This window comes from Halyomorpha halys, unplaced genomic scaffold (assembly GCF_000696795.3).
Source record: "Halyomorpha halys isolate HHAL.00 unplaced genomic scaffold, Hhal_1.1 Scaffold1991.1, whole genome shotgun sequence".
NCBI classification, from domain to species: Eukaryota; Metazoa; Arthropoda; class Insecta; order Hemiptera; family Pentatomidae; genus Halyomorpha; species Halyomorpha halys.
This window is the reverse complement of record NW_027106386.1, coordinates 22,247-49,937: the sequence shown is the minus strand read 5'-3', so window position 1 is coordinate 49,937 and position 27,691 is coordinate 22,247. Positions and strand designations below refer to the sequence as shown.

General features: G+C 31.8%; 1 protein-coding gene across 3 annotated transcripts in view; it reads left to right on the top strand.

The window, feature by feature from the left end:
* Window positions 1-2,040: 2,040 nt before the first annotated feature.
* Window positions 2,041-27,691, top strand: part of Slmap (Sarcolemma associated protein) — a gene marked incomplete at its 3' end in the record, with an annotated part of 47,284 nt that continues 21,633 nt past the window's right edge. For 2 of the 3 annotated variants that reach the window (XM_014436576.2, XM_014436574.2), the window contains 4 exon segments: window positions 2,041-2,389; window positions 11,229-11,346; window positions 17,161-17,246; window positions 22,879-23,016. In XM_014436576.2, the coding sequence (XP_014292062.1) occupies window positions 17,196-17,246; window positions 22,879-23,016 (189 nt within the window). 3 annotated transcript variants of the gene reach the window in all.

Below are 27,691 nucleotides of genomic sequence, written 5' to 3'. Positions count from 1 at the left end.
CCGTCAACCTTACGTCCAATTGGTTTATGGGATACTATTTGTAAGGTATTTGAGAAAATCCTTTCCCTCAGGCTACAAGAGTTCACGGAGGGTGTAAAGGGCCTCTCAATAGCACAATATGAATTTCGTAAAAAGCGATACACTGTAAATGCTGTTTGCGAATTGGTAGTCGAAATAGCCCGTAAAGCAATTGTAGGAACAATATCCATTGACCAGTGGCAACAGCGTTGGGAGGCTGCAGATTCTGGGAGGTGGACACGCTGGTTAATACCCGATGTGGGCTTGTGGTATGGTCGCCGGCATGGTGAGGTGGATTTTTACCCAACTGTTGACAGAACATGGATGCTTTGGATCATACCAATACCGATTTAAATTGGACAACAGCGCGAAATGCTCTGCATGTCAGACTGTCGAGGAAACAGCGGAGCACGTATTTTTCACTTGCATTCGCTTTACGGAAGGGAAAAGCGAATTGGAGAGAGTGTGTGGAGGAAGCATCACACCAGAAAATATGGTGAGCCATATGCTACCAGTATTGGACCAGCCATATAGACCAGCATTGGAACGCAGTAAAGAGATTCACCATGGTCATCTTCAAGAGGTTGAGAGCAGAAGAGAAAGCCAGAAGAAGCGATTACCATGTAGATAAACAAGAAATTCATGCAAAGAGAAAAATGAGGCGACACTCAACCATTTCCCTCCATGAAGTAATGCCTAACGACGGTCCCGTGTAGATGAATGAACAGGTGTAGGGCGGTGGTTTTACTGGGTAAAAACCCTACACACGGATAGGTAAGGGCCTGTACTTGTTTTTTGAAGATTTCCACCGACCCTCGTAAAAAAACTAAAACACAGCCGCGGTTCCCCCCTGGTCCCATCAGCAGTTTCAGCGACTAATGGATAGCATTTTGTCGATGCTGTTTGTATTCGTCTACTTGGATCATCAATAATCGATACTTCCGATCTCTCATCGAAGATCGAGATTTAGTAATCTTTACCAGTCACAAGCTGCTGCTGCAGATTTTTATCAAGTAGCCGGGAACAGCAACACCGGTGCAAATTAGGCTCGCTATTTTCATTAGCCAATTCATTATCAAGAATCAACAGGTATCAGGAGCCGTTCTGTAATTTATTACAGATCTTTGTATTTATAATGTGAGAAAAGAGGTAATATCCTTACTAGAAGAAATGCAAACCGCTCTAAGCAATGTCAGAGTTTGGCTTTAAAATTTCCAAAAGTAAAATAATTGCTATTCTTTTTAGATAAAGACAACTGAAAGGAATGCCACCACTGAATATTAATTGTCTAATAGTTACTTTCGCTCCCATTTTCGATTGTCGAAATGGGAGTGATTGGAATCCTATTGTGTTCTTTTTATGTTAGGTAGCTCGGATTGACTTTTGATAGGACGGTCAGTTAGATTCCACATTCCAAGCAATTAAAAGAAAGTTGCCTCCGCTCTCTACATATTTTGAAAATAGTCTGTAACACCAGCTGTGGTGCAGATTGAAATAGTACGGTGACCCTATACAGAAAGCTACTGATATCAAAGCTGGATTACGGTTGTACTGCCTACAAATCAGTTACCACTCAGAAAATAATCCTCTGTACAAAATGCAGGTCTCAGAATAGCTACAGGTACTTTTCGTTCCAGTCCTGTCAATACTCTTTATGTCGATGCTGTTGAGCCTCCGTTCGACATACGAAGATAACAACTTGACCTCATTTACTTTGCTAAAATCCTCTCTGCTCCCAAACATCTTATGCTCAAATACGTTATAAGGAATTCTCTATTACATGCCTTTAGAATGTAAGATGTTTGTGGACAACCGTCATCACAGCATGATTGGTTGTCTTGAATCGGTTAATCTACCCCTTATTTCTCAAGGTTTATGGGTTTTGGATAATAGGTTGGTGATCGTCAGTTAGATCTTCGAATTATCATTCACCACTGCTCCAAAGGTCAATTTTATTAAAGAGCTAACATTATTGTGTTCTTATATTTTTATGTTCACTATTAGCTCTTTGGACAAAAGGAGTGGCAACCAAATCAGTTATAGCCTGTTATCACCTGATTCTTAATAGTATTCAATGTTTTTGTTTTTTCTCAAATATTTATGTTTCAGTAGAGAATTTTTTTTGTTCTTTAAATGAGATAGGACCTGCAATGGCTTGATTAAGAAGTGTATATCTGATGAACTAATATATATATTTCCTATCTTTCAATTGTGGTCAATTTAAATTAATGCTCAAAATGTTTCATTTCTACATTTACACAAGTTGTGCCCTGTAGTGTGGTTTCTGTTTTCTTAAAATCTTCTAAAATGACTTGTACAAATTTTATTAAATCTACATTTTGCATTTGGAGCCCTTCCAGGAGGTTTTATTGTAAGTATTATCTTGAGTTAATGATTTTGTTCCTTTAGGTAAGAATGAACTTTAGGCCATTAATTTAAAATTTTTTTTGTTAGTTTAGAGTTTGAACAATTGTGTTGATTTTTGTTATTTATTAATAGTCATGGTGCTATTGATTATTAATATTGGTTTATCCTCATACCTGTTTATTCACAATTGTAATTTATGTCTTAATTTCTATACATCACTTATGATTTTAATGTTTAACCAACCAAATTTTAAACCCTTTAAATTAAAAGATGACTCTTTCAATTAACTTAAATAAAGTTATTATGTAATTTGTACTTTTAGTGGATAAATTAAAATTAATGCAAGAAGTCTGACCTTTGTTTAATTATTTCAAATTTTAATTGAAATTACTAATTAAATTGATATGATTAGACTCTTGGTTATTTATAAATTATTTCTATTTATGAAAATTTTACATTTCAATTGTGTCCATATATTCGTAATATTGTACACTCAGGGGTAGAGTATCATTTCACCGTGTAATATATCATGATTTAATAATAATTTATCAATCGAACTTGTATTTGAGTTGTTTCTATTTAACATTCCTAGATGCCTCATAATTATTTGCCACAATTTTTCAACCAATCAGATTTGATGATTGATGAAAAGCGAGTATTGTAATAAAAAGAATTCAGGTTCAAAATAAAATTGTACAAAGTTCTTAGCCCTCCTAATAAATGAGATAGAGGATGAGTATAAAATTGGTTTTGGTGTAAAACAATGAGGAAAAACTGTATGTTTTATTTAGGTTCTAACCAGATTGTAACTTATTTTTAGGATATCTTAACTATATAACAACGTATTTGTACCAAAACTTTCTATTAATTAAAATATTCTGATGGAAATTACAAATTTTTATCATTTTTTTAACCCTCAGGTCTGTGGTACCCATAGCAATATTATTTGACATACATTTTGACGTTTTGAATTTATTTATATTCTTTATTTTTATTTTTTTAGGTTATATAATCCATGTATAAATAAATAAATTATTACAGCAATAAATGCATTATATAGAATGTTTGATTTAACCGGTATATAAATAATCGTAAAGGGGTAAGACAGTACCACCTTTTCTGATTAAAGTAAAATCGTATTCTGTAGGGTTAACAAATAGTGTTTGTCTTTAATAATTGATAAACCTTCATGTTATTTTTTAAATAATGATTTAATTTTTATATTTATTGAAGTAAAATAAATGCTTTTATAGAAGTTTAGTTTAAATTATTCAGCAAACTCCACAATTTTTCAAACATTTTTATTGAGTGACATTGTTTTTTGTTTTGTTTTTTAATTTGCTAAATTTATTAGAATTTTGAGGATTTTTTCTAAGAAATTTGTAGATATGTAGAAGGAAAATTAGTGATTTTCAGGTTTATGTGACCAAACTTATCATAATCAAAAAACGCAATTATACAACTTTTATCATTGAATGAGTTAGCAGAACAAACATCGAAGAGATTCAATCCGATTCAACCTACAATAAATTTATTGATTGTTGTATTAAGAAAACCAAGTGATGAAAACATGGAGAAAAAAAGTAAATTAATGTCACCTCTAGGTTCTTTTTCAATAAAATAAAAAAATAAAAAAAGAAAGAAATATGTATATACATATATATACATAGGTATATACTAGTATCTGCAGTTACTACCTTGACGTGAGAGAGAGACTTAAAACACGTACTAAAATCATTTTTAATCGGGGGAGAATAACCAAAATTTACTACAGATTAAAAATTGTGTATTTTCTATCAAGGGTATGGCAAATTATACTATTAATATTTCTTCCCTTATTTTTTCTCTGATCATTCTATAATAATTATGTAAGATGTCAAATTATTCTCAATTCAATTATATTAATATATCAATTCCATCCTCTTATTATTTCTGATAATGGTTTAGATAGATATCAGTCAAATCCTTTTGATTTTGGGAACAGTTAACATTCCAACTAAAATCAGAGTGGCTAAGCTCATGTGGCCCAATTTAATAATCCAAATATTAATTATTTTCTTTTATTAAAACAATATTACACAGCTGTATTTCATGAAGTAACTGTCTATCTTAAAATACCTCATTCAGAACAATGATTCGGCGTTGGTAATTAGAATTGAAAGTCTGAGAGCTTGCTTACCCTTGTTAGTTGTGCAGATATTCAAAAACAATAGTACACTTTCAAAGGCCTTTATAGCAAGCAAAACTGTGAAATTATAAAAAAAAAGTGTTTAAAATAGTTTTGAATTCATTCATGAAAAGAGTGTACCACAACTTTTTACTTTCTCATACAAAGAACATATCCTGAGATCACTGAAGAAAGGTTTTTAACCAAACCTGACTTTGTTACGAGGTGTGGTGATGGTAAGATTTGGGACCACTCCACCAAAAAGAAATTTGTTTGAAGGAAATGATCTTTTTTTTTTATTTTTATGGATGTAATTAACACAGGTGAGAAGACTATAATAAAGACACATCCCATGGAATACTCCAGTATCAATATAATTTATATTTTTATAATAATCACCCATTTATGTAATACCATTATGATGTAGCATAACTGAATATGACCGATGTTATTTTAACTATAATAATAAATTAACATTAGTTATATAAAAATAAATTATATTTAAACTATTATAGTAGGATTAGGCAATTCTACATAATAAGGACTAGGTGCAACTCCAAAGTGTAAAGGAATTAGAAAGTATTATTTAACCGTGGAAGAGCGGAGGACCTTGTTCACCAAAGATTAAAAAAAAAAAAAAAAAAAAAGGAATGAACTGATGAAACGGTCAGGTCAACAGTGATTAATGTATATAATAAACCATTAAATAAAAAAGGAGTCATAGTAATATAGTGGAAACAGATCTTGAAAAATTGTGACCAATATAAAACAAGAAAATATGACAAGCTTCACGTTCTGAGAAAGAGGAAAAGGAAGGCACATTCTTTCTCTGGGTCCCTTAGGAGATGGAAATAACTTCCTGAGGATCAACAGACACCTCACTGATCTCTAAAAGACCTCCAGCTTTGTTGCAGGTCAAAATAAGACATACTGTGCAGCCATATAAACTACAAGTATAAGTTATCTGAGTTCTTAAATACTTAAAAGCGTTTAATAATTGAAAAAATATCAAAATTCATAAAATATTGTTTGAATAATTATATACAATGATTATAATTAATTGTTAACCAAATGCGTTATGCTGTAATAGTAATGGCCAATATACATATGTAATTTAATTGAAAATTGAGGATAATTAATACTTATAATGATAATCCATTAAGTAAGTTATTGAAAAAAAAAATGTTTAAGTGATAATGGAAAATCATACAGTATGTTGTTAGTAAATATTGTGTTAAAACGTTTTTCTCATTTAAATTAAAAAACAGTTCATTAATATTAACAAAAGGTTTGTCGAGGTTTGCCAACTTACTAGTTGCTGAGATGAAGCGGACGGACTAGTAAGCTGATAAGGATAGGTAGCAGCTCTAGTTGCCACGATGAAGCAGACAGACTAGAGCTGTGGAGAGACGGGACAGCTACACTGGTTGCTGAGATGAAGTGGACGGACCAGTGTAGCCTTTAAGGAAAGGTACCAGTTCTAGTTGCCGAGATGAAGCGGACGGACTAGAACTGGGGAGAGACAGGATCAGCTATATTGGTTGCCGAGATGAAGCGGACAGACTAGAACTGGGGAAAGACAGGATCAGCTATACTGGTTGCCGAGATGAAGTGAACAGACCAGTATAGCCGTTAAGGATCAGGTTACAATCTTAATTGCCGAGATGAAGCGGACGGACTAAGATTGATGGAGAGGAGAAGGAGGTAAGGCCATGGATCAAAAATCAAAGAGGGGATTTAGAGCCCCTTATTTATAGCCCTAGTCCATGGGGCTGTGACCGAGAAGCGGTCTTAACTTGTCTGCTTGAGATAGTTTCGTGCATTGTTTTGGTATCGTTTATTAATCATTACATCGATATTGTTGAGTGTTATGTACAGAAATTATTAATATATAAAAATGACAATATGTTTTTACAAAATGGAGTAATTTGTAAATTTGAGAGCTTCGGTGAGGCTCGAGGTGCTGCGCTCTGGTGGGTTGTGGCTGAACCTCATGCTCCTTCTCACCCCCTTTGCTACAGGTTCATTAATTTACTTGACTTGTTTATTTGTTTAATAAATGGTTCCTAAATGATGTTATATTCCAGTTCTGTTCTAAGGTATAATACATCCTTCAGATAAATGAGGTATTATCAGTTTAATTACACCTCCTGAAGTAAGAATATGTGTCATTTTCATAATCATTGTTGTTAATGGGGGCTGTTGTCTAAGATATATTAAATGAGATTTAAAGATAGTAAAGAAAAATAATTAATTAAGGTAATTATAATTATTATAAAAATTTCTATTTGGACAGAACTGAAATTATAAATATGTTCAAAATTTATATATTGGGTCATTTCATATGAAATATCCATTTTTATTATTTCATTAATTCAAAGTGGACTTTTGTTGTTTACTTGTTTTGTATGCCATCAAATATGGCTGTGGAAACCCGCAGTTTTCGAGTAATTTTTTTAATGAGTTTAAACTTGGACACTCAGCAACCCAAGCTGCAAGAAACATTACCACAGCATTTGGGGAAGTATGTTAAAGCGAACATACCATTTGCTGGTGGTTTAAAAATTTTGGTGACACATATTTGAATAACCACCCCAGAGGTTGACCTCCACCAACAATTGACGATGATAAAGTTAGGCTTACTGTGGGAAAAAACCCTTACCAAACAGTTAAAGGGCTTGCAGCACAACTGTATACAAGTGTATTGACAGTTTCTGGATGCTTGATGACCATTGGTAAAGTAATAAATAAATAAAGATAATTATTGGTGGCAGTGGCGTACGTAAGTCTAATGCACTACCTCACTGCTGCCGAACCCCATATGCCAGAAATGGCGAGGAAGGAGGAATTAAAAAAAAAAAAAAAGGTCAGTGTTTTAATTTTGAGGAAAGACTGGGAAACATGCTAAAACCAAATTTTCAATATTTGTTTCTGTGTAAGGTGGTCAATGGCAGGAATAATTCATTTTTTTACCCAGAAGTAAAACCATCACATCCAGATTGATAACCAACCCTACTATGATATTGACCTAATGGATCAAAAACTTGTCAAAAAAAAAACCTACATTGGTCAATCGGAAGGGACCTATACTCTTACATGACAGACCTCATGTTTCACGACAGACAGTGAAGAAACTCAACAAGCTGAGTTACGAAGTCCTTCCACACCCACCTTGTTCACCAGACCTATTTCCATCTGTTCAAAAATTTGAACAATCTCCATAAAAATTTTTTTTTTTTAATATGATTCTTTGGACAAAAACACATTTTCTGACTTCATTCCTTCACAAAACCCTGATTTTTTTCAGTTCTGGGATCAAAAAGTTGATAACGCGTTGGGGAAATGATAGTATAGAAAATAAGGGTAATTATTTTGAATCAATATGTTTTGATTTCATCAAGTTGTTTTACTGAATAGCCTTACCTGTGAAAACTAACATTACATATTAAACGACCCAATAGTACTTCCCCGCCGGGCCTTCCCGCTAAACCCCTGGAGAGTGACGGCCCTATATCACTTTTGAAATATTAGCTTAAAACGGGAAGGAGAGACTTTAAGATAGAGCAATATTTAAAAAGCCCCTGAAATCGAAAAACGGCATCAAACCCTCCACTCCCGCCCTCCATGGTAGCCTTACTTATCTGATTTTTATAACAGACAATTATAGTGGGTAGGTTGGTCAATGAACGACATGTCACAATCCCACAAGAGGAGATCGTAACACTAAAAAAAAGGCTATCCTTCCCCGCCGGACCCGCCCCGCTAAACTCCCGGAGAGCGACGGCCCTATATCATATTATATTATTAGCTTAAAATGGGAAGGAGAGACTTTAAGATAGAGCAATATTTAAAAAGCCCCTGAAATCGAAAAACGGCATCAATTACATTCTTATTGTTAGTACATTAACACACATATTATACATTGTGTTACACACACATGGAAGTAGGGTTTCATCATCATGATTTCTTTTATAATATATTTTAATTTAATAGACCTTCTATTGCATCTAAATAAAGGCCTTGGAAAAATCGGTTTAAATATATTAAAATAAAAAAAGGTTTCTTCCAGGAAAAAAGTTCCTTAAAGTGTGGAACAGTTAATCAAAGCAGATATTTTAGCTGCGTTAAATATACATCATGATAAAATAAGACAGGAAATAAATAAGACCAATGAGTCTATAGGAGAAATAAAGTAGGAAATTTTAGAAGCTAAAAGAAAATTTGTAGAATATAAGAAACAATCAAAGAAACAATATGGTTTTTTGAATGAGGTTCAATAATGGTTTGGGCAGAGAAATTTAATAATAAAAAAATTCAGCTGATATCCTTCGGTTATGAGATGACCATGTGACCCGACAAACAAACCTGTACAATCTCATAAGGTATATAATTTTACCTTTATTGCTAGAATTTTGGGAAAAATTCATCCTTATTGATGATAATGCTTGACCTCATAGAGCAAGGATGGTTGAATGTAATTTAGAGAAACAAAAAATCACAAGTATAAACTGTCCTGTGTGTTCATCCAACATAAATTATAAAACCTTGTTTGGGGCAAACTCCAGCCCATGCTTTTGCCTCATAATTACATTGTGTGCTTTATAAGGAATATTAAACGTATAATATATTTTTTTCTGTAAGTACTCGTCCAGATCTCTTTTTTTTAAATCAAATTAGAAATAAAAATGGAAAAACTAGAATCATAATATTTAACAAATATTTTTTAAATTGTGTGAGATATTATATTATCTTATACGATACATATTATGTTCTAGAGACTATGGTAAAAACTTGTTTAATTAATAGTTTGTTGATGTGCAGTTTTCAATAGATCTATGTATTTTAAGGACCCTTCAGTTTAACAAAAATCTATTTGGCATTGGCCAGTCTGTACCATGATTATCTATGTGTGGTTGGTTCAGTTTTGTTGCTTTTTATTTATTTTAATTTTTTTGTAGTTTCGGATTCTAATGCGTTTGTGTCAAGTCAGGCACACTATGCATAATGACTGGAAAACCTGTTTTTTGTATACTCGAACCAAATCAGCCCTAATTATTTTTATGAAACTTTACTTAAGTTTTTTTTTTTCCATAAAGCCCTTTAATATTTCATATTTAATGCATCCTCAAAAAAAGCAGGAAAAAATTCATGGGAAATAGTAAATTTTATTTATGTTCACAAATTGTATATTGTATATTTGTGTATTTTATTTATATTTTATATATATATGAAATGTTTTGGGCAGATTCCTATGAAAACAAAAACATCTTCAAATTTGATTAGTTTTTTGAATAATTTGAAAACTATACCTCTCCCAGACCACATACCCAATGCTCGCTTGTAAGGATATTAAATCATATAACAAGCTGAATTTAAAATAAAATTTAGACAAGACAACTTTGACTCTCTAGCCAAAGCAGCTAAGGAAGTAATATGAGTGAACACATAACAGATATTGAATTAATATTGCAATTTAATTTTTGAATGAATAATGACATTTTTGTCCTATAAGGAATTATGGAAACAATATTTTCTGTGGAAATTCTAAAATGATTGCAGCAAACCATTATTAGTTCGTTCTTCTAAAGACAATTCGCATTTGACTTCTCTGCAGACAAACAGAACTAATCTTCTATAAGATTTTGATTCACCCTGTTCTCACGTGCTCTTCACAAACCTGGACATCTCAAATAGCAAAAAAAAATATCTGGTGTTGTTTGAATGAAAAATATGGTGGCACATAATCGGTCAAGCAGAACCCGAAAGAATTGAGAACCTACAGCTTTTATGAAGAGTTGGATTTGGTCAGGTTTTTCAAGGTTGGGAGGCTTATTAATGTTGGTCATGTTGCCAGGATGAGTAAGGAAGTGACCTTGAAGAGAGTGTTAGGGAAGTCCTCCATCATACAAAAAGAGCTGGAAGGCCAAAACTAATGTGGGCTGCTAAAGCGGAGGACTCAAGAAGTCTCTCATGAATCAGGAATTGGAAATTGGCAGCACTAGACTGAGCTGAATGGTGAAGGCTAATAGAGGGAACAATGTGGATTATAGTGCCAAAGAGGAAGGAATTGAGCAGAGGATTATAAATATTGGGAAATAATAATTAATTTTTGAAATTAATTTTCATGTTACCACTAAATAAACGTAAGGACAAACTGTTAAAAAAACATTTACTTAAATGATAAACAAAATAAGGCATATGGAAAAAGTTATATTTCAGTTGTATTACACTAGAAAATTACTTCTAGAAATCCTAAAGTACAATGAGCAGTCTCATATTGGATATATTATAATCAAACAAGGATGTTTTTTTTAATTTACTACAGTAGATAATTTTGACAGTGAGCCCTGGTCAGGATATTATGATTGGAAATGAAATTCTAAACCATCACTTAATGATTATATAGGGTGTTCTATACTCATTTCTCTGTATTTCAGATACTTGTTCATTCACTATTATGTTGATCATTTGTTTTTAAAATTTAGTTTAAATTTTTTTTTAAATAATCAATTAATTGGTTTTCATTTTGAATATATCATTCTGTTTTCTAGATTATTTTAAGTTTTACTTTTTAATAAATATATACAATTTTTGTGTGGTTAGCATAGATGAATTCTTTATAAAATAGGTTTATAATTTCTTACTGTTATATTTTATAAATTTTGTTTTATTTTAGGTGAAGAAGGAAGTTTACTATTTAGATATATATTATCTTGAAATTAATTTTCAGTGAAATATTTCACTCAAGATATTGATACTATGATTATGCAGGATTGTTCTTGTTGAATCTTAAGGTAATGAAGAATGAATCAAATTTTAAACATATATTTGTTTCATCCATGCTTATATTCTTATATACCATAATTGTGTTCATATTATTACTTTTTAAGTAATACAAAAAACCCTGCACCACTACAACCCATGAAGGGTTTTGGATTCAATACTTTGTATGAGAGTACTGTTTCTAGGAGGTGTTTTGGTCAGAAATCAAGCTCAAGTACCAGGTTTTTCTCCAATTAAAGGGTACACACTTTTTGGAGGCTGGGTGTGCCTTAGTAGGGTCTCCTGACCCTAGAACGTACCCAAGGCTGATATAGCAGAATAAATAATTATCTGTCACTGCCAAACTCACAGCCTGGCCTGAGAGATAAGAGCAAAGTGCCTCACTCACTAAAATATCCAGCTCCCTCATTAAATAATAAATTATAAGAAATAATGATGCTCTCTTATATGTTACTCTGTGTTTCTAGTTTGACTCAAGCTTTAATTGATGTTAGTTCTGAAATAAATTTTGCAGTATATCTATGAGCTTCTTATTTTCTCAATACTTGAAACACTTCCCCTCAATCTTCAGCTTTTATTATGTTTAGTCCTTCAGTAATACAAAGGCACATGCAAAGTTTTGCTAAACAACTTTATTTTCTATGATTGTTCAAAATAGATTCCATTGGATAAAATACATTTATCCATCCTCCTCAACCTATCTTCATTGTAACCCCATCATGTTTCTTCTACCATTTAGGTACACTAACATCCCAAACCCTCAAAAAGATCTCATCGCTTGTGAAATGCCTCCATTTTAGACTTTTTTTAACCTGAAAGAAAAGTATGAAGTGACCGATAGCTAGATCCGGGCTGTAGGGAGGGAGGGTGCCATAACAGTTTTATTTGAGTGCTGGCCAAATATTCTGTGCAAAATTTTAAAATATACTCCTGGAGCATTATCATGGTGATGGAACCATGAACCTATTGTTAAGTTCCACCAAAGTTTCTGGAGAGCTTACACCCCTTATACGGTATAAATATATACTTTTCCAGCCCTAAACTATTCCTTTCAGTAGATAATCTGTTTCTCTTTTTACATGTTTATCATTATTAGTGTTGTGTGTTGTTAATTTTATGTCTTATGTGTTCATGAGTAATGTAATCATGATATAAGTAATATGAATTTAAATTTGGTATATTCAATTTTTTGTTAATAGTGTGATTATTATTTTTTTTATGATGGTCATTTGTTTTAGATTTGATTTGAAATTGTTTTTCTAACAGTGTATGATTTTAGATGTAACATAATTAAATATATGTCCTGTTTGTCTAAAATGTGTGATGAGAGCAGTTGGGTCTCATTTGTTCAGTTTATTTATCATAAAACTATAACTATATTTATGCTGGTACACTCTTATTTTAGTTTTTGTCATTGGTTATTTTTTTTTTATATTCTTTCAGAAAGTGTTAATGAATAGGAATTTTGCAGTATCTTTTACTGTTGGTTTTGTGTTATGGTATTATTAGTGTTTTTTTAGTAGTTGGGAAATATTTCTATGTGGGTACCCATTTATTAAAAGGTCTACTACTTTATTTTTCACTGCTTTTAGATCTGTTAGCAATGTTATTTTATCACAGGAAAAAAAAAAAAAAAAACCAAAACATGTAATTTTGTGCAAATTAAAAGTATTGTCATTTGAATATCTTTTATTTGATTCGAAAATCTGTTGAGGTTTAGTGCACTTAGCTAGGGAACAAAAGTTGCAATTACATGTAAAGCCGGTCTCTATTTATCATTATTCTCAGTTGGTATGGCAATTCTTATGTCATAAACAAATTTAAATATAAATGGGATTTTGGTATTAACCGAATCTAATAGCTCTTCTAAATAAATATCAGCCAAAATTGATCTGAATTTTTGGAGATAGATTTTTTCATTGAATTGGAAATTGGAAGTATCCTCTATCTGTTCATAAGGCCAGTAATGAAATGAATTGTTCTTTTGGGATTTTCTTTATGTGTTTCAGGTTTGTACTACTTTTTTTGAATTATGGTTTTATTTTTCAAATACTTGTTAGTAAATAATGATGATCTGTCTAAGGAAACCTGTTTATAACCTTGTAGAAATTAAATATTGTTGATAAGTTGAAATTCAAAGTAGTCCCTAACAATATATTTATTAGTGGAAAAGTGATTTAATATTTTTACTACTTTATTTAATTTAATATTTTTACTAAATTGTAGGTTGGGGGATTCAGGAATGAAACTAAAAGTTAAACTGGATTTCCTTCTTAATAATTTGTTATAACTGAATATAATTTCAGGGATGATGTTAAATTTGTTTTGAGTTCACACTATATCTTGTTGTCAGTGTACTTTTATAGTTTGAGTTGTGCTAGCACATTCTTTTGTGAGGGAATAGACTGCTATCTGCTACAAGATTTCGTGATGCACAGAAGTTAACGTTTAGTTTAGGGTCGTCATCACAGGCATCGTGCTGACTATATTTACCAACGGTTGATAAATAGATTGCTTCCTTTCCATTTTTTGCATTAAAATACCCACTATTGATTATTATGCCTAAACAGGTACATACTTTTATGGTTTTATCTAGCATATTGTAGTATTCTTCCTTGAATTGTTCAGCTGGGCCCTGTTTCATAATGAAAGCTAATAGTATTAGTCCATAGTACAAGTGTAGAAACTAGTGTGGTGCTTATAGGGTGATTATATGATTCATTATAGGGATGACTATTAGTGATATTACAGGAATTAAAAAATATTAAAGTGCAAGTTACTATTGTACAAGTCTGTGTAATTGTATTAAGATAAATCGAAAAGACTAATAGTATTAGTTTGTACTTTATTATGAAACAGGGCCCTGATGTTTCAGTCAAAGCTTGGTTGCTGAGAAATGTATAATTGAAAAACATTCCTTTCAACCTGATAAAACTCATTCAGAGACATAAATGAATGACCAGGTCTGAATTTCTTTCCTAAAACGAATCCAAATAGGTGTTTTTTACTGTCACAACTATTGTAAAAGGTGTGACTTACCTTCTTGATAGATTCCTGTCCAGTCCATCAGATCTTTTGGAGGGCAGTAGCACCAGTTCTATAGCATTAAAATATTTCATAATCCTCGCAAGGTGAAGTCCAAATGGTTGGTGCTGTGTTGTTTGCTTGTTGACAGTCCTAGTTGATGTTGAGGTTTCAGAATATTTCTCTATTGGGTGTGTTGTTAGCCTGATACCCAAGCCCTGCTGCATTGGGGGAGTGTACCTTGAATTTTCTTATAGGGTTAACTCCCTTAGTGGAGAGTATCCAGTTAAGGTGACTCCCCTTGGCTCTCTTCTGCCAGCCATACTCATAAGAGTGCATTTCCTGGTAGGCACCTCTTGTAGATGGGAGTAGTACTAGCTAATTTGCACTCCCCTGGATGAACTGCAGCCTATTTCTTGGGATATAGCATCATCTGGGTTATCGGTTTATTAGGACCCCCCTTAGAACCTTTCTGCCCTTTCACCTCCAAAGACGACCCCTGCTTTTATTTATTTTTTTTGTGTGATAACAAAGAAGGTAATTTTATTTTGTGAACGTCTCATATTCTGATTGTAATTTGAAAGGGAAGAAAAACATCTTGTCCCCAGCACTGCTATTAGCCACCAATCTCTTCAAATCACTTTAAGTGAGACCATGTTATGTGGTCTAACATCCACTTCCATGGTCAAGCAGTAGTTGAAAAGCTGATTTTTGAAAACAGTTGGACAACCTTGAGATGTCCTTTCAGCTTCTTCTGGATCCCCTAATTTTGCTTGGCAAAGTCTCTGTAATATTGGGTACAGAAAATATTTTTGATGATTTTTTCTAAACTATTTCCTTCTTAGTAATAGCTTCTATTTTCTGTTCTCATGCTTTGATTGCTCCACTTTTTTCTTTTTCTTTTTTGTGGAAGTGACATGGACATGCCAATAATTTTAAATTACTAATTATCTTTTACAGTATGTTTCCTTAATTTTTATTTTTCCTTTAAATTTTCATTTAAAAAATTCAATAAAATATATGATAAAAAAAATAATAAAATGTCCAGATTCGCTATCAAGACAAAGTGAGAGGTTCAGAGTTCATAGATTTTATTAAACTCATTGGCATTGGCACTAGAGTGGCTTGCTCCATTTAACAAGAAACGATCATGAAAATGGTTTCATCTGCGTCCTTATTTGATTTGTTATGTCTTCTCACCTTACTTCCTTATCTTTCCTTCCTAAATGTCTTCTCACCTTACTTCCTTATCTTTCCTCCCCTTTGCTTGCTTCACTCTTCTGCTGTTAGGTGAACTGTTTTGTTTTCATATCTGTAATTTTTGGTGTAGTCAGCACCTGTACTAAATCTCTTTTGAGAATATCCAATTTATATTTTATTTACGTCATTATTTTTCTAGTGCATCCATAGTTTCAAGATACTTCAAGAAGTTAGAAATAGTAAAAAAGCTCAATTTATGGGTACTGCATGAAGTCAGTGTATAAAATTTGTTACTGCAATGCCTTGATGTACATTGCTTGCTAGACAAAAGATCAGGTTATTTTCCTAAAAATTATTGTAACTTGGGATAAGAAATTAATTGAATGTGGAAGTCAGTATGTATCAGATCAGTGAGCACTAGTTGAAAAAAAGATGCATACCAAAACCAAATTTACACACAAAAACTCTTTTGTTGACCATATGGTGTTCTATGGTTGGAGTCATTCATTATTCTTTTTTGCCTAAAAGTGAAACCATTGTCTCTACGTTCTTCCACAATGAAATTGAGCAAATCATCCAAAAACTTGAAAAAAAAAAAAAAAAAATCCTGTACTGATGAATTGAAAGAGTCCTATTCATGCCAGACCTCATGATTTGTGGAAAACTAATAATAAATTAAAGAAACTTTTCTACGAAATTCCTCCATTTGGGCTACTTAGTTCATGTAAAAAGTTCTGAAAATGAATTATTTACTGACCAAAAAAAAATTATTTACTATATAATGCTAACTTAATTTAAAAACCTCTTAACTACAATATAAAACATATGTAGTTAAAAAGTTTTAGAATTAGCAATATCTTAGACTCTTTTTGTTTTGTTTTTTAAATTAATACTTTTTATTTATTGATAGATATTACAATCTGCCACACAGTTGTGGGCAATAGGTAATAGTGATGAATGATCTCATTCATACATACTATAATAAAATAAAATAAATGAATAAAAAAAAACAAAAAAAAAAATCTTAAAATATATACAAACATGAGATTAAACAAAATGAACATAATCAAACTATCTGTATGAAAAATAAATAAATAAAATAACTTAATGATAAAATAATATACACTCTAGTATACAATATTTACACAATCGACCTGAGGATCCCTGAGCCCACTCTATCCCCCACTTGTGAGGGGTAGAGCAGAGCTCAAAAGATCCCAGCGCATCCCTCTCGCCGCATCACTGATAGTGAGTCAGTGGAGGCTGAGCAAGTGTGCTAAAGCCACCTTTTTGTTTTTAAATTAAAAAAAAAAATGATTACTAACTGGGAAAATATGAAGGTGATTACTTTCATCAAAATGTTATTAATTTCATTAAGTTTTTTTAATCAACTTACCTTTTTTTATGAAAACAGGTATTTCATTTGAAACAACACAATAATTAACTAATGTCATATTTGCATAATTATTGTAAAAATTATCATTGAATGTGATTCTCTTCTATAATTTTTGTTTCCTTTCTTTTATTTCACTATAATTCCAACTATTTTTTGTTTTATTTTTATTATTTAACTTTGAATTACATTTTTATTTTATTTGCAGAAGTCTGATTTTTGTTGTGATTATGATGCATCATAATGGCTGGAAAAGCAGTGCTCACATGCAGACCCAACTCCCACCTCTTTCAAGTAAGATTTGAAAGTTGATTTTAATACTAAAAAGTTGTGTTTTGACAAAATTAGTCAAATTAAATTGTTAATTTTTTATAGTATAAACAATTGTGTTTGGAACCTTATTTATTTTGTGTTATTCGTTTTCATGTTTTGTGATGTGAATTTGTTTTTAAGTTAACTCTGCCTTTTAACTTTTAGTATGCATTGTTATATCTTAGTAAATAGGCTACTGATGTTCTCATTTTCAATTTCATTTCTTACATAGGAAAATAAAGTTAGTCATCACATCCTTTAGTTATCTGTTTCACAGTGGAGGTTTGGTGGAATTTGATGTTATATCTAACTACTATTTCATGGAAAGTTTGGCCTTAATAGTGGTACAGTTTTCCAATTTAGTTGGCCTTCCAACTCTGCAGGTCTGATGTAGGACCTCATAAATCTTTTGGGAATCTCAGCATTGTTTGTTCTTGCTAAATAATTGGCTCAACAGTCTCCCAAGCTTAACAAACTTCACCATATCCATGTTTTTGTGTTACTCATTGAGCTCCTTATTGGTTCGACTTCACCAAAATTGGACCATAAATCTTGCTTAATATAATCCTTTCAAATACCCAGAGCTGATTTTCTTGCATTTTTGTTATGGACCAAGTTTCTGCTTAATATGTGTGTTTAAAAGGAGAAACTTTCTTTTCGTGTGCTGGGAGTGACTAAAATACTGATTTGCAGACAGAATTATTCTACTTATTTCCTAATTAAGATCATTGTTAGTCACTTTAGATCCAATTAGATGAAACTCTCCACTCATTGGAATCTATATTCTCCAGCCTCAAAGTTTTCAACCTGGTTTTATCCACCACCAATCCCCATATATTTAGTTTGGCTTCATTACCATTAAACCAAGACTGAACCTCCGCATAATCAGTTGCTAAAATCAAATCAAATTGTTATAATAACCGTGTAAGACTCTGATGGTAATAAAGACATATTAAAACAATAAAATTAAGGGGTGTACAAATAAGTTTCCGTAGTTTGACAGAAGATGTCTCTACCAAAAGATTTCATTGAAATTATCAACTGGTAAGCATAATATGGTTAGTTTGATCATCTGGTACCAATATGACCTTAAAGTAATAGTGACTCTGTATCAGCATCTCATAATTGTTTTTATGTGAAAATGTCAAGTTTAATGCACAATAAGTGTCATTTGCGGGAATTTCTGATTTAATTATTTAATTTAAAGAAATATGTAGCTAAGGCGCACGCATTGATTGCTTGTAGGACCATATAGTGAGGCTGTTTTAAGTTATCATTACTATTATCACTTGTTCCAGTCTATGGCATATGGTCTGTCTAACCAGTGCTTTACATCATATATAGATACTAAAAATTGAGTCAATTCGTGGATAGCCTCAAAAGATGGAAAAAGATAGTGGCTAGTAATGGGCCAAATAAAATATTGGGTTGACCTTGTATTTTCTTATTGGCTCATATATCATGCAAAGAACCTTCCTTTTCCATACTTTAATATTCATTTCATTTTTTTGGGTCAGGACCCACATTTCACTGCCTTATGTTACTACAGGTCTGATGACCATTCAGTATATTTTAAATGAAATGAAAAGAAAATTGATCTTTATTCTGGGACACTTGATCCCCTAAGAATAACAATTTGGAATAATTTCAGCAGCTTTTGTCTGGCTACATTAACATTTAAACATAATTAAATGAATTTATTACAATATTCATGTAAAATAAAATATGAACAAAAATACATATCTATCCATGCTTATATTGTTTTCTATTATTCACAAGTTTACAGAAGTTAGATAGTCTGGGAAACGGATATATAGTTGGTGTTTGAATGAAGTTAAGGAGGAAGCTTTATGGATGGATATGGGTAAGGAGTTCTAAATAAGGTAACTCGAACAGAAAAGTATTTTTCAAATGAGATAGTTCTGTGGGTAGAGATATAAATGGAATGGCCATGGTTTTTGCTGGATTCAGGCTCAATTTATTTTTGGAATCCCAACAGTGTATGCTGTTGATGTCTTCCTGGAGCTTATAGGATATCTCCATCATGTCAGAAGGGTGACAAGATATGTATATTTGTTGGTCATTGGCAAAAAAATGATATTGGGAGTGGTGGATAGCGTTAGAAAAGTTATTTATATATATGGAGAATAGGTTGGGTGAGAGAGATGAACCGTGAGGAACACCATGAAAGAGAAGTAGTGATGCTGAGGGGGGGTTTATTAGGAACAACAGTTTGGGAGTGAAACCAATTCAAGGAACTATTAGGGAGGGAAATATTGTCTAGTTTTGAGGAGGATTGTATGATCAACGGAGTTGAAGGCTTTTGAAAAGTCAAAGAGGACAAGGGTTGTGATTTTCTACTTGTTTATAGAGGAATAGAGGTCTTGGGAAAATATTTAGTAGAGCCGATTGTGTGGAATAACCAGAATGGAAACCTGACTGGAAAGGATTAAGACAATATTTTATTCAAGGAACAAGGTGAGTTGGGAATATACCAATATTTCCAGAGATTTTGACAGACTTGATAGGATGGAAATGGGCCTAAAGTCGGAAGCTATGGCGGAAAATGGGACCTTATTCTGTGGTCTGACTAGTACTTTTTTTCCAGTTGTGGGAAAAATGGAATTTTGAAAGGAAGGTATGTGTGACAAGTAGGCTTTGTTTTATCATTTTTACTGGAATTTGATCTTTTCCAATGTCATTCATTTGGGATGTGAGTATAGAGGCTATTAGGTCTTCAGGTGTTTTGTGAAGGAAATAGAAACTATCTGGGTTAAATGGAGTTTGAGGAATAGGAGGGGAATGAGAGGGTCTCAAGTCAATTGAGTGGAAGGAATAGATGGGTGCTATGAAACTGGATTGTAAATTGAGTATAGGATTGATGCTTTCTGGGGTTATGGAATCAAGGTTTCACTAGGAGACTTGTTTCAGGATAAGGGTAGAAGTGGGAACGTTATAGGAGATCTTGATGAGGTCATGATATGATAGGGACAATTGTAAGCTTGGCTTTGCTGGAGATATATTCAGAACATAACATTTAAGCACTTTTTGTACATGTAAGCACCTACTGCCAGCTTCCAACCGTACTTTAATTCCATCTTTCGTGTTTTTAAGTGTAATAACTGATCTTAGATATTTGAACTTCACATTGTCAAAAGCCTGACTACATGATATCTGATGATTAGCTTGTAGTTCTGGGAGAAAATTTCTTTCTGTTACTAGTAATTTTTTGGAAAAGTCATGTTTCATCTTTGATGTACTAAATCTTCTTCCACATTTCATTAAATTTATTACAATGAATCTAGTGCAGAGAAATAAGTTTGAACATTTGTGTTTATGTGTGTATTTCGATATTGTTGAACAAATGATACATAAGCTAATATCTAATTTTAGAGTTTGCAATGATATAAAGTTTAAGCTGGTCGATATAAATGGTCAAGGCTTCTTCTTTGACATTCTCATTCCAATACCCAAATTTGGGAATGATAAAATAAAGTTGGTGGTACTCATTAGATCCTTCAGGCCTTCTTACAGCTTGGACACCAAGTCAGTTGATTTCAGGCCATCTCTGCTTCTGTTACTGCTCTATAAGAATGCATGTATGGAGAATGTGTTCTGAGATGTTTCCCCTCTTCCACATTGACTTAAACAGGTTGGATCTATTATCAATTTTTTGTGGAGGTGAGAATTAAGCCAATCCTGTCCAGTCTTGAGGCTGAAAATCAAGACTTGCTCTTTTCTTGAAAGCATTTAGTATGGATCCTAATTTTTGTGATCTGGATTCTGATTGATCCACTTCTGGTGAACAGTTATTTCATTGATGGTTTTGACTTTATCCAATCGAGGTACAAAAAAGTAATTTGAGACAATTGGTACTTTTTTCACTAGTTTATCAGCCAGTCCATTCTCTGATATACCACGATATGCAAGATCCACGGTAGAAATTATATTATGTTCAGAAATAGCTGCGTGGCATTCTAAATCCAATGCAAACAATGTTAGTCCTGTCTTCCACAAAAGAAAAACAATACTGAATCCATAAGAAATACAATTTATGATTTCTCTTGAGGTCTTTAAAGATTGTTATAGCTTCCAGTAATGAGTCTTACTTGACTCTGTAGTTTGTAGTGCTAAATCCCATAGGAATTGCTTTTTCAAGAGCATGACCATGACCATTTGGGAATTCTATATGAATACTCTACTTACTTTCTTGTTTATACTTTTTTGTTGAACTATCCTCAGAGACTCTGGTCCAGATACTTTTTGGGTAAGTAAAGTTCATGTATTTCAGTGTTCAATCGGGCTTGAAAATTTCTTGTGAATTCTTGTCACTTTTTTTAAATTTCCGGAATAGATGGAAAAATGGAGGATGTGCGAGGACATATACATAGTAGGGAATCATCTGTTGCATTCTTTATTTCAGGCTGGATTTTATTGAGCATATTCTATGCAAGATTTGCCTTTTTATATGGTTTTGTTGACATGATCCTTGTGTATGTGATTAGGAATGCTTTTAGCTTCGGTTAACCCTTTTATACACTTTAAAGTAAGACATCAGAAATGAACCATATTACTGTATCTAGTATCTATTAATGATTCTAATGTTGTAATATTTAATTTTTAAAAAAAACAACTAAAATATGGAAAATTCCTCAAACATTTTTTAAGATATATGGAAATCTCCATAAATTTTTGAGTAATTTTCCATATTTTAGTATTTTTTTTAATATATATACATATCATTGCATTTATTATTTTAAAAATTTGAATTTGTTGGGAGGCTGATTGTTTTTGTACCAATGTCTATTATACCTAAAAATAGTCTAATCTAAAACTTGAACTGTATTCTGAAGACATCTACTGCATTGCTTGACATTTATTAGTGCTGAAACTTCCAACTATATTCATTGAAATTCACTGGCTGTAAAAATAAAGAAATCTTTGATGAATGGAATATGGTCCGGGTGCGGTGCATGAATGGTGCGGGTGCGGACCATATTCCATTCATCTATATACACGGTCAATCAATAATCTTCCAGTAAATAAATCTTTGTTTTTCATTTGTCTAAATTATAGTTTGATGTCATTCCTGGATTTCTCAAGTGACTTCTAAGTTGCCATAGAGATAATTAAAATAAATTTTATAAATGCTAAATTATTTTTTTGTGGTTTCTTTCCATTTTTCTTTGGAAAATACAATAAAAGAAAAATAGTACAATGTTAATGTTAAATTCAAAAAATGAGTAATAATATTAGTTATTTTATGGCTAAAAAATATTGATTCAAATAATCGGTTCAGAATTAAATTATTAATTTAAGGTACAGTCATTTTAAAACAAGTGAAAACAGCATCTTACATTATGTTTCATAATATAAAGTCCGATTAATATAGTCTGTCAGAGTGTTGTAACCTGAAAACAAATTAAATCGGATTACTGAATTTGAAGTTTTCATAAATTTGGGATACATTCCTCCTGGTTTTCCTTTCATTTGATAGCAAAACATATTCTTTTTAAATGCCTTCTTGGAAACATTTAGAGTATAGTTACCATAATGTTTTATTTCAATTTGCATATTAATAAATGAAGTCATATGATGTTTGTTACTTTTTCAGGAGCGTACTCTAGTATTAGATCAACCTGTGAAAATTGGGCGTTCAGTGGCTCGAGCAAGGCCCTCTCCCAATAATGCAATATTTGATTGTAAAGTACTTTCCAGAAACCATGCTGTATTTTGGTATACTAATGGAAAGGTAATCGTGTTTTCCTATTGATTTATGTTTGTTCTTAAATTTTTTTTATTAGTTCTTAATTTTTTTGTATTTTACCATTATTTTTTAGATGTAGCTGTCTGAAACTACACAACTGAAGAAATGACTGGATGAGGGTGATATATAACACATTTTTTGAAAATTGATTTTCCTTCCGAATGAGAGTTTAATGTGCATATCTTTGTTTTGTTGCTCTAACAACTCAAGATTCTGAGTTAGGCATTCGTATTCTCATTGAATTGGATAAATCATGTTTTTAAAAAGTTATACTAAAAGAAAAGCATATTTGTCACTTATTCAACACTTTTATTTTGCATAACACCTTCATCCACTCATATCTTCAATTATTTAGTGTATTTCTTTAGAGTTATTCATTTTTAGGGAAGATAATTTATCTGGAATATGTGAATAAAATTATGAATATCTGTAAGTTTCAAAGCATAGTACAGTGAAATTTAGATATTTATATTTAAGACACTTTAGTTCCTGTCAAATAATACTTAAATTATTTTTTGTATATATGTATGTATAGTTGACCGTAAAAATTGATGTATAGGAAGATGGTCAGGGTTGCGGTCAAAAGAGAAACAAAATAGCTTACAACTATTTATTTTCCGACGTTTCGCCCCACTTTGTAGGGCTTCATCAGGGCTGTTCACCCATCTTCCTATACATTAAATTATTTTTGTAGTAATTTTATTGATTTATTTGATATATTGAAAACAAACAATTTTGCTATTTCAAAGGCAAATATATTCGCTGAAGTTTTGAGGATAATCAATTAAATTATAGACACTAGCATACTACAGTCTTACCACATACTGTGAGATATATGATATTCAGTCTTTTCAAACACTTGGTGAAATTTTTATATCCACTATCATCTGTAGTTTCACATTTTAATTTTTTTAGAAAATTAAGTGAGTTTTGTTTAGAGTTAAACATGAATCTAATGTTAATTGCACTCATATATAATGTTCTTTTTAAGTTATTTTGGTAGTATTAATCTCCAATTTAGATGGTTTTGAACCTTTTATTGTATTATTATTTTATTTTTTCATCTCTTGCGAAAAGGTTTTTTTCCTGGGAAAGGGGAATTATCCACATCAAGTCAAATTTTATTAATCCTATTGAATATTAAGGAAACTTCTATGTTAACTTGCTCTAGCTGCATCATCATATTTCTTTAAATTTTCTGTGCCAGCAAGTGCTCAACATCCTGATGTTTTATTGTTATAGATTTTGTAAAAAAATAATAGTTTACATTTTTTTGTGACCTCTGGTATGTTATGTTAAAAAAAAAAAACTTTTCCTTTCATCTAATAATTTCCAATATAATATGTACCAGATATTTAAATATGAAACTAGAATTTTTTTGTGAAGAAAATGAAAAGCAATACTTAATTTCTAGTATCCCTCTTCGCTAGCTATATATTTTTCCCATTTTTCTGACAATTTGTGGATGCCATGCCAAATAAAATGATTTTCTTTCAAGGCAAACCAGTCACTAAGGCATTAAATAATGAAGCACTACTCAGCAAGTGCATGTTGCATCAATGCAAATTAGTTGTAAATGGATGAAGCCAAACTAAAGAGTAAACTGCATGCAGAAGTATTTATCAACAAAATGCCTCAACCCTTACCTGGAATGGGTTTGCTGAAGGTGATGGTGCATTAACAGCAAAATCACTTTATGTTGCCTATTTTGATATTCAAATCAATTATTTTGTTGCCTTTGCATTCATAATTGATGGTGTCTCTATGTAGCTCATAATAGATCACATCCTTCTGATCCGACCCAACACAAAGGATTGCCTTCCATCCCTAGTGATTTGTTGCAGTCGATGTTGATAGCTTGCCTGTAGTTACTCATGATCTTTTACTCTTAGGGTTCTCAAAATCTATCAACTTTTCATTTCCAGTCCCAATTCAATGTTAAAATGACTTTATTTTGTTCCTGGCGAGCAGCATTTCACAAGTGTTTTTATTTTTCTTATTGTCTTTAATTTAGTTCATGTGGTACCAATTTTCTCATCTTCTGGATCTTCCCTATGTTTTTTAAACAAATTAAGACAGCTTCTGGTTTCAATTTTTAATTGATCTACTGGTTTTTACATTTAATCATTATCCTCATTAAGAAATGTTTGCAATGTCATCATAAGCATTGACATTCTATTACCATGATTCTGTAGCAGTTTTCTAATGCTAACAGAAAATCAATGTATCCAGAAATCGTTGTTTCCCGGTACAGAATTCCATTTGTTAAATGCTATTAAAAACTTATATTGTTGTGAGTTGAAAATCAGATTTGGACCAATCCCGGTTTCATATTTGTTGATCTGGTATATATTTCGAAAAATGTTATTTATGATTTATAGTAAAACTTTGATGAACTATTACCGCTGAGGCCAAGGACACTATGGTTTATAATATAAATTATAAAATAAATTTTAGTAAATTAGTAAAACAAATTAAAAATAGAAAACTAACAAATTTGATTTCATCAGAATCACATTTTATCTTGTTCATTTTATCTTTATAGCTAGACACCCTGTTCTTATCATTTTAAGTTTTTTAAATACTGTTGTTGTTTATTTTGGTTCATTATTTTCTTTTACTTCATCTTTTTACCTCTTAGGTTAGAGTTGCCTCTATCTACATTTCTCTCGGTTCTGTGTCAACAGCTTCAATTCACTGAGTCTTTCCTTTTTTTATGCCCAATCTGTTGATTTACTCGTTGTTCAGTTTCTTGGGTCTTTTTCCTAGTCAGTCAAGCTTCAATTATTTTTCTTGTGTTTCGTTTGTCACGCTTAAGTGTTCTAACCAATTTAGTTGATGCCAAAGGATGGTAATTTTCAATGGAGTTATGACCAACTGTTCCCTTATCATTACAGTTCTGATCCCATCTCTTCGTATTTTGTCTGTTACTCTTGCCAAATATTACATTGAAAATCTGGTCATATATTTTATTAGTTTTTCAAATTCTGCAGGATACTTCCTTGTGTTTATAACCATTGCATCTGGATATAAGAAGTCCTCAGCAATTCAAAGCTCCTTTCTGTTACTAAAAAACTGTGCATCTTTCTCCTTCCTAGAGATCAGTAGGACTTAACCTTTCCTAAGAAGCTCTTCTTGCCATTTAACTAGGGTCTGCTGCAGTTTTTCTTTATTATCTGAGACAAGAATATAATTTGTGAATAGATATCCTTGTACTAATATTGTTCCTATGTTCCACTTCCCTATTACAGTTTTCTCCCTTCTTCTCTTATGTCTCTTCTGAATTTTTTCCATAAACATGATGGAAAAAAAAAGGATTAAGACACTTACAATACCTTTTTGGATTTTGGTATGATCACTTAACTTCCTGAATTTAGGTGGCTGGCATATTTTTCGTTCTCCAAGCTCTCTCATTTTGTAATGAGGTGTAGATAGTTGACCGTATATTAATGATTGGAGAAGTTTGTCTGGGGGTGCGGTCAGCAACATAAATAAATATGGTTTTGTTTATTTATGTTGTTCTTTGCTGACCGCATCTCCCGACAAACTTCCCCTCTCTCATTTTAAAGCTCATGGGGCCAAGTCAATGGCTTCTTTGAGGTCCAGATAAGTCAGATACATATATCTGTCTATCCAAAAACGTCTCCATTTTGTTCTTGAGCACATAAATATAAATCCTATGCCTTGCAACTTTATTTTATGTCAAACCATATCAATTGGTCAAACAGGCTAATGATTACAATTGTTCTTGATATAAGTATTTCAATTCTTTGAATTTTCATTTTATTATGAGTTTTAATTTGTAAATTAATTAAAATTTTATTAAACTGTATTTAATTTTTTTTTTTTTATAAATAGGATAGTGCTTTGTGAAATTCAATTCATAAAAAATATATTAGAAATAAATCACCTGAAACATTGCTGCATTTTAGTAATATCTGATTTCATAACTATAGAAACTATTTGATAAAGTTTATTTTCTCACAATTATCTTATTTTATACTATTGATTGCTCTGTAATAAAGCTGTAAATCCTTAATCCTAAAAACTTATTTTTTTGTAAACAGTTAAATTTGTTTTTACATGTTACCTATCAATTAAATAATTTATTTATTACTAGTATTCAGGCTTTTATCTTCTATCCAATAAAGAATATTATTATTAATACATTTTCAGCATAAATTCGGTGAAGCCTTCCTTTGAAGATTAATCAATCCATACTCAGTTAATACATTCCTAGCTAATGATTATTTGGCTTTTTAGTCAAATCAATCTTTATAAAGGATTCCTATTTACATAATCTTTTTGTTGCAAGTGAATTTATGATACTTAAGAAGAATTTTTTAATAGGTAAATTAAAATCTTATAGTTTTAAAATCTGTCCATGCTGTTAATTAACCATTTGTGTAGAAAGGCTGTATTATGTACGTACCCTAAAATAGGTAGTTGAAGTATTGACTTACCGTCCATATCTTATGTTGCTTGACTATAGTTCCACTCAGGTGATTTATTCTCCATCACCCAATTGTCGTAGCTATCCTTTGGTTCATTTTAGCTATTGGTGTAGTCTTTGCAGTTTTAAACGTAATAAATTATTCTAAAGTTGAAGAAAGCCAAGCTTTATTTGACTACCTCTTTTTACATTGGTAACCATATGTTA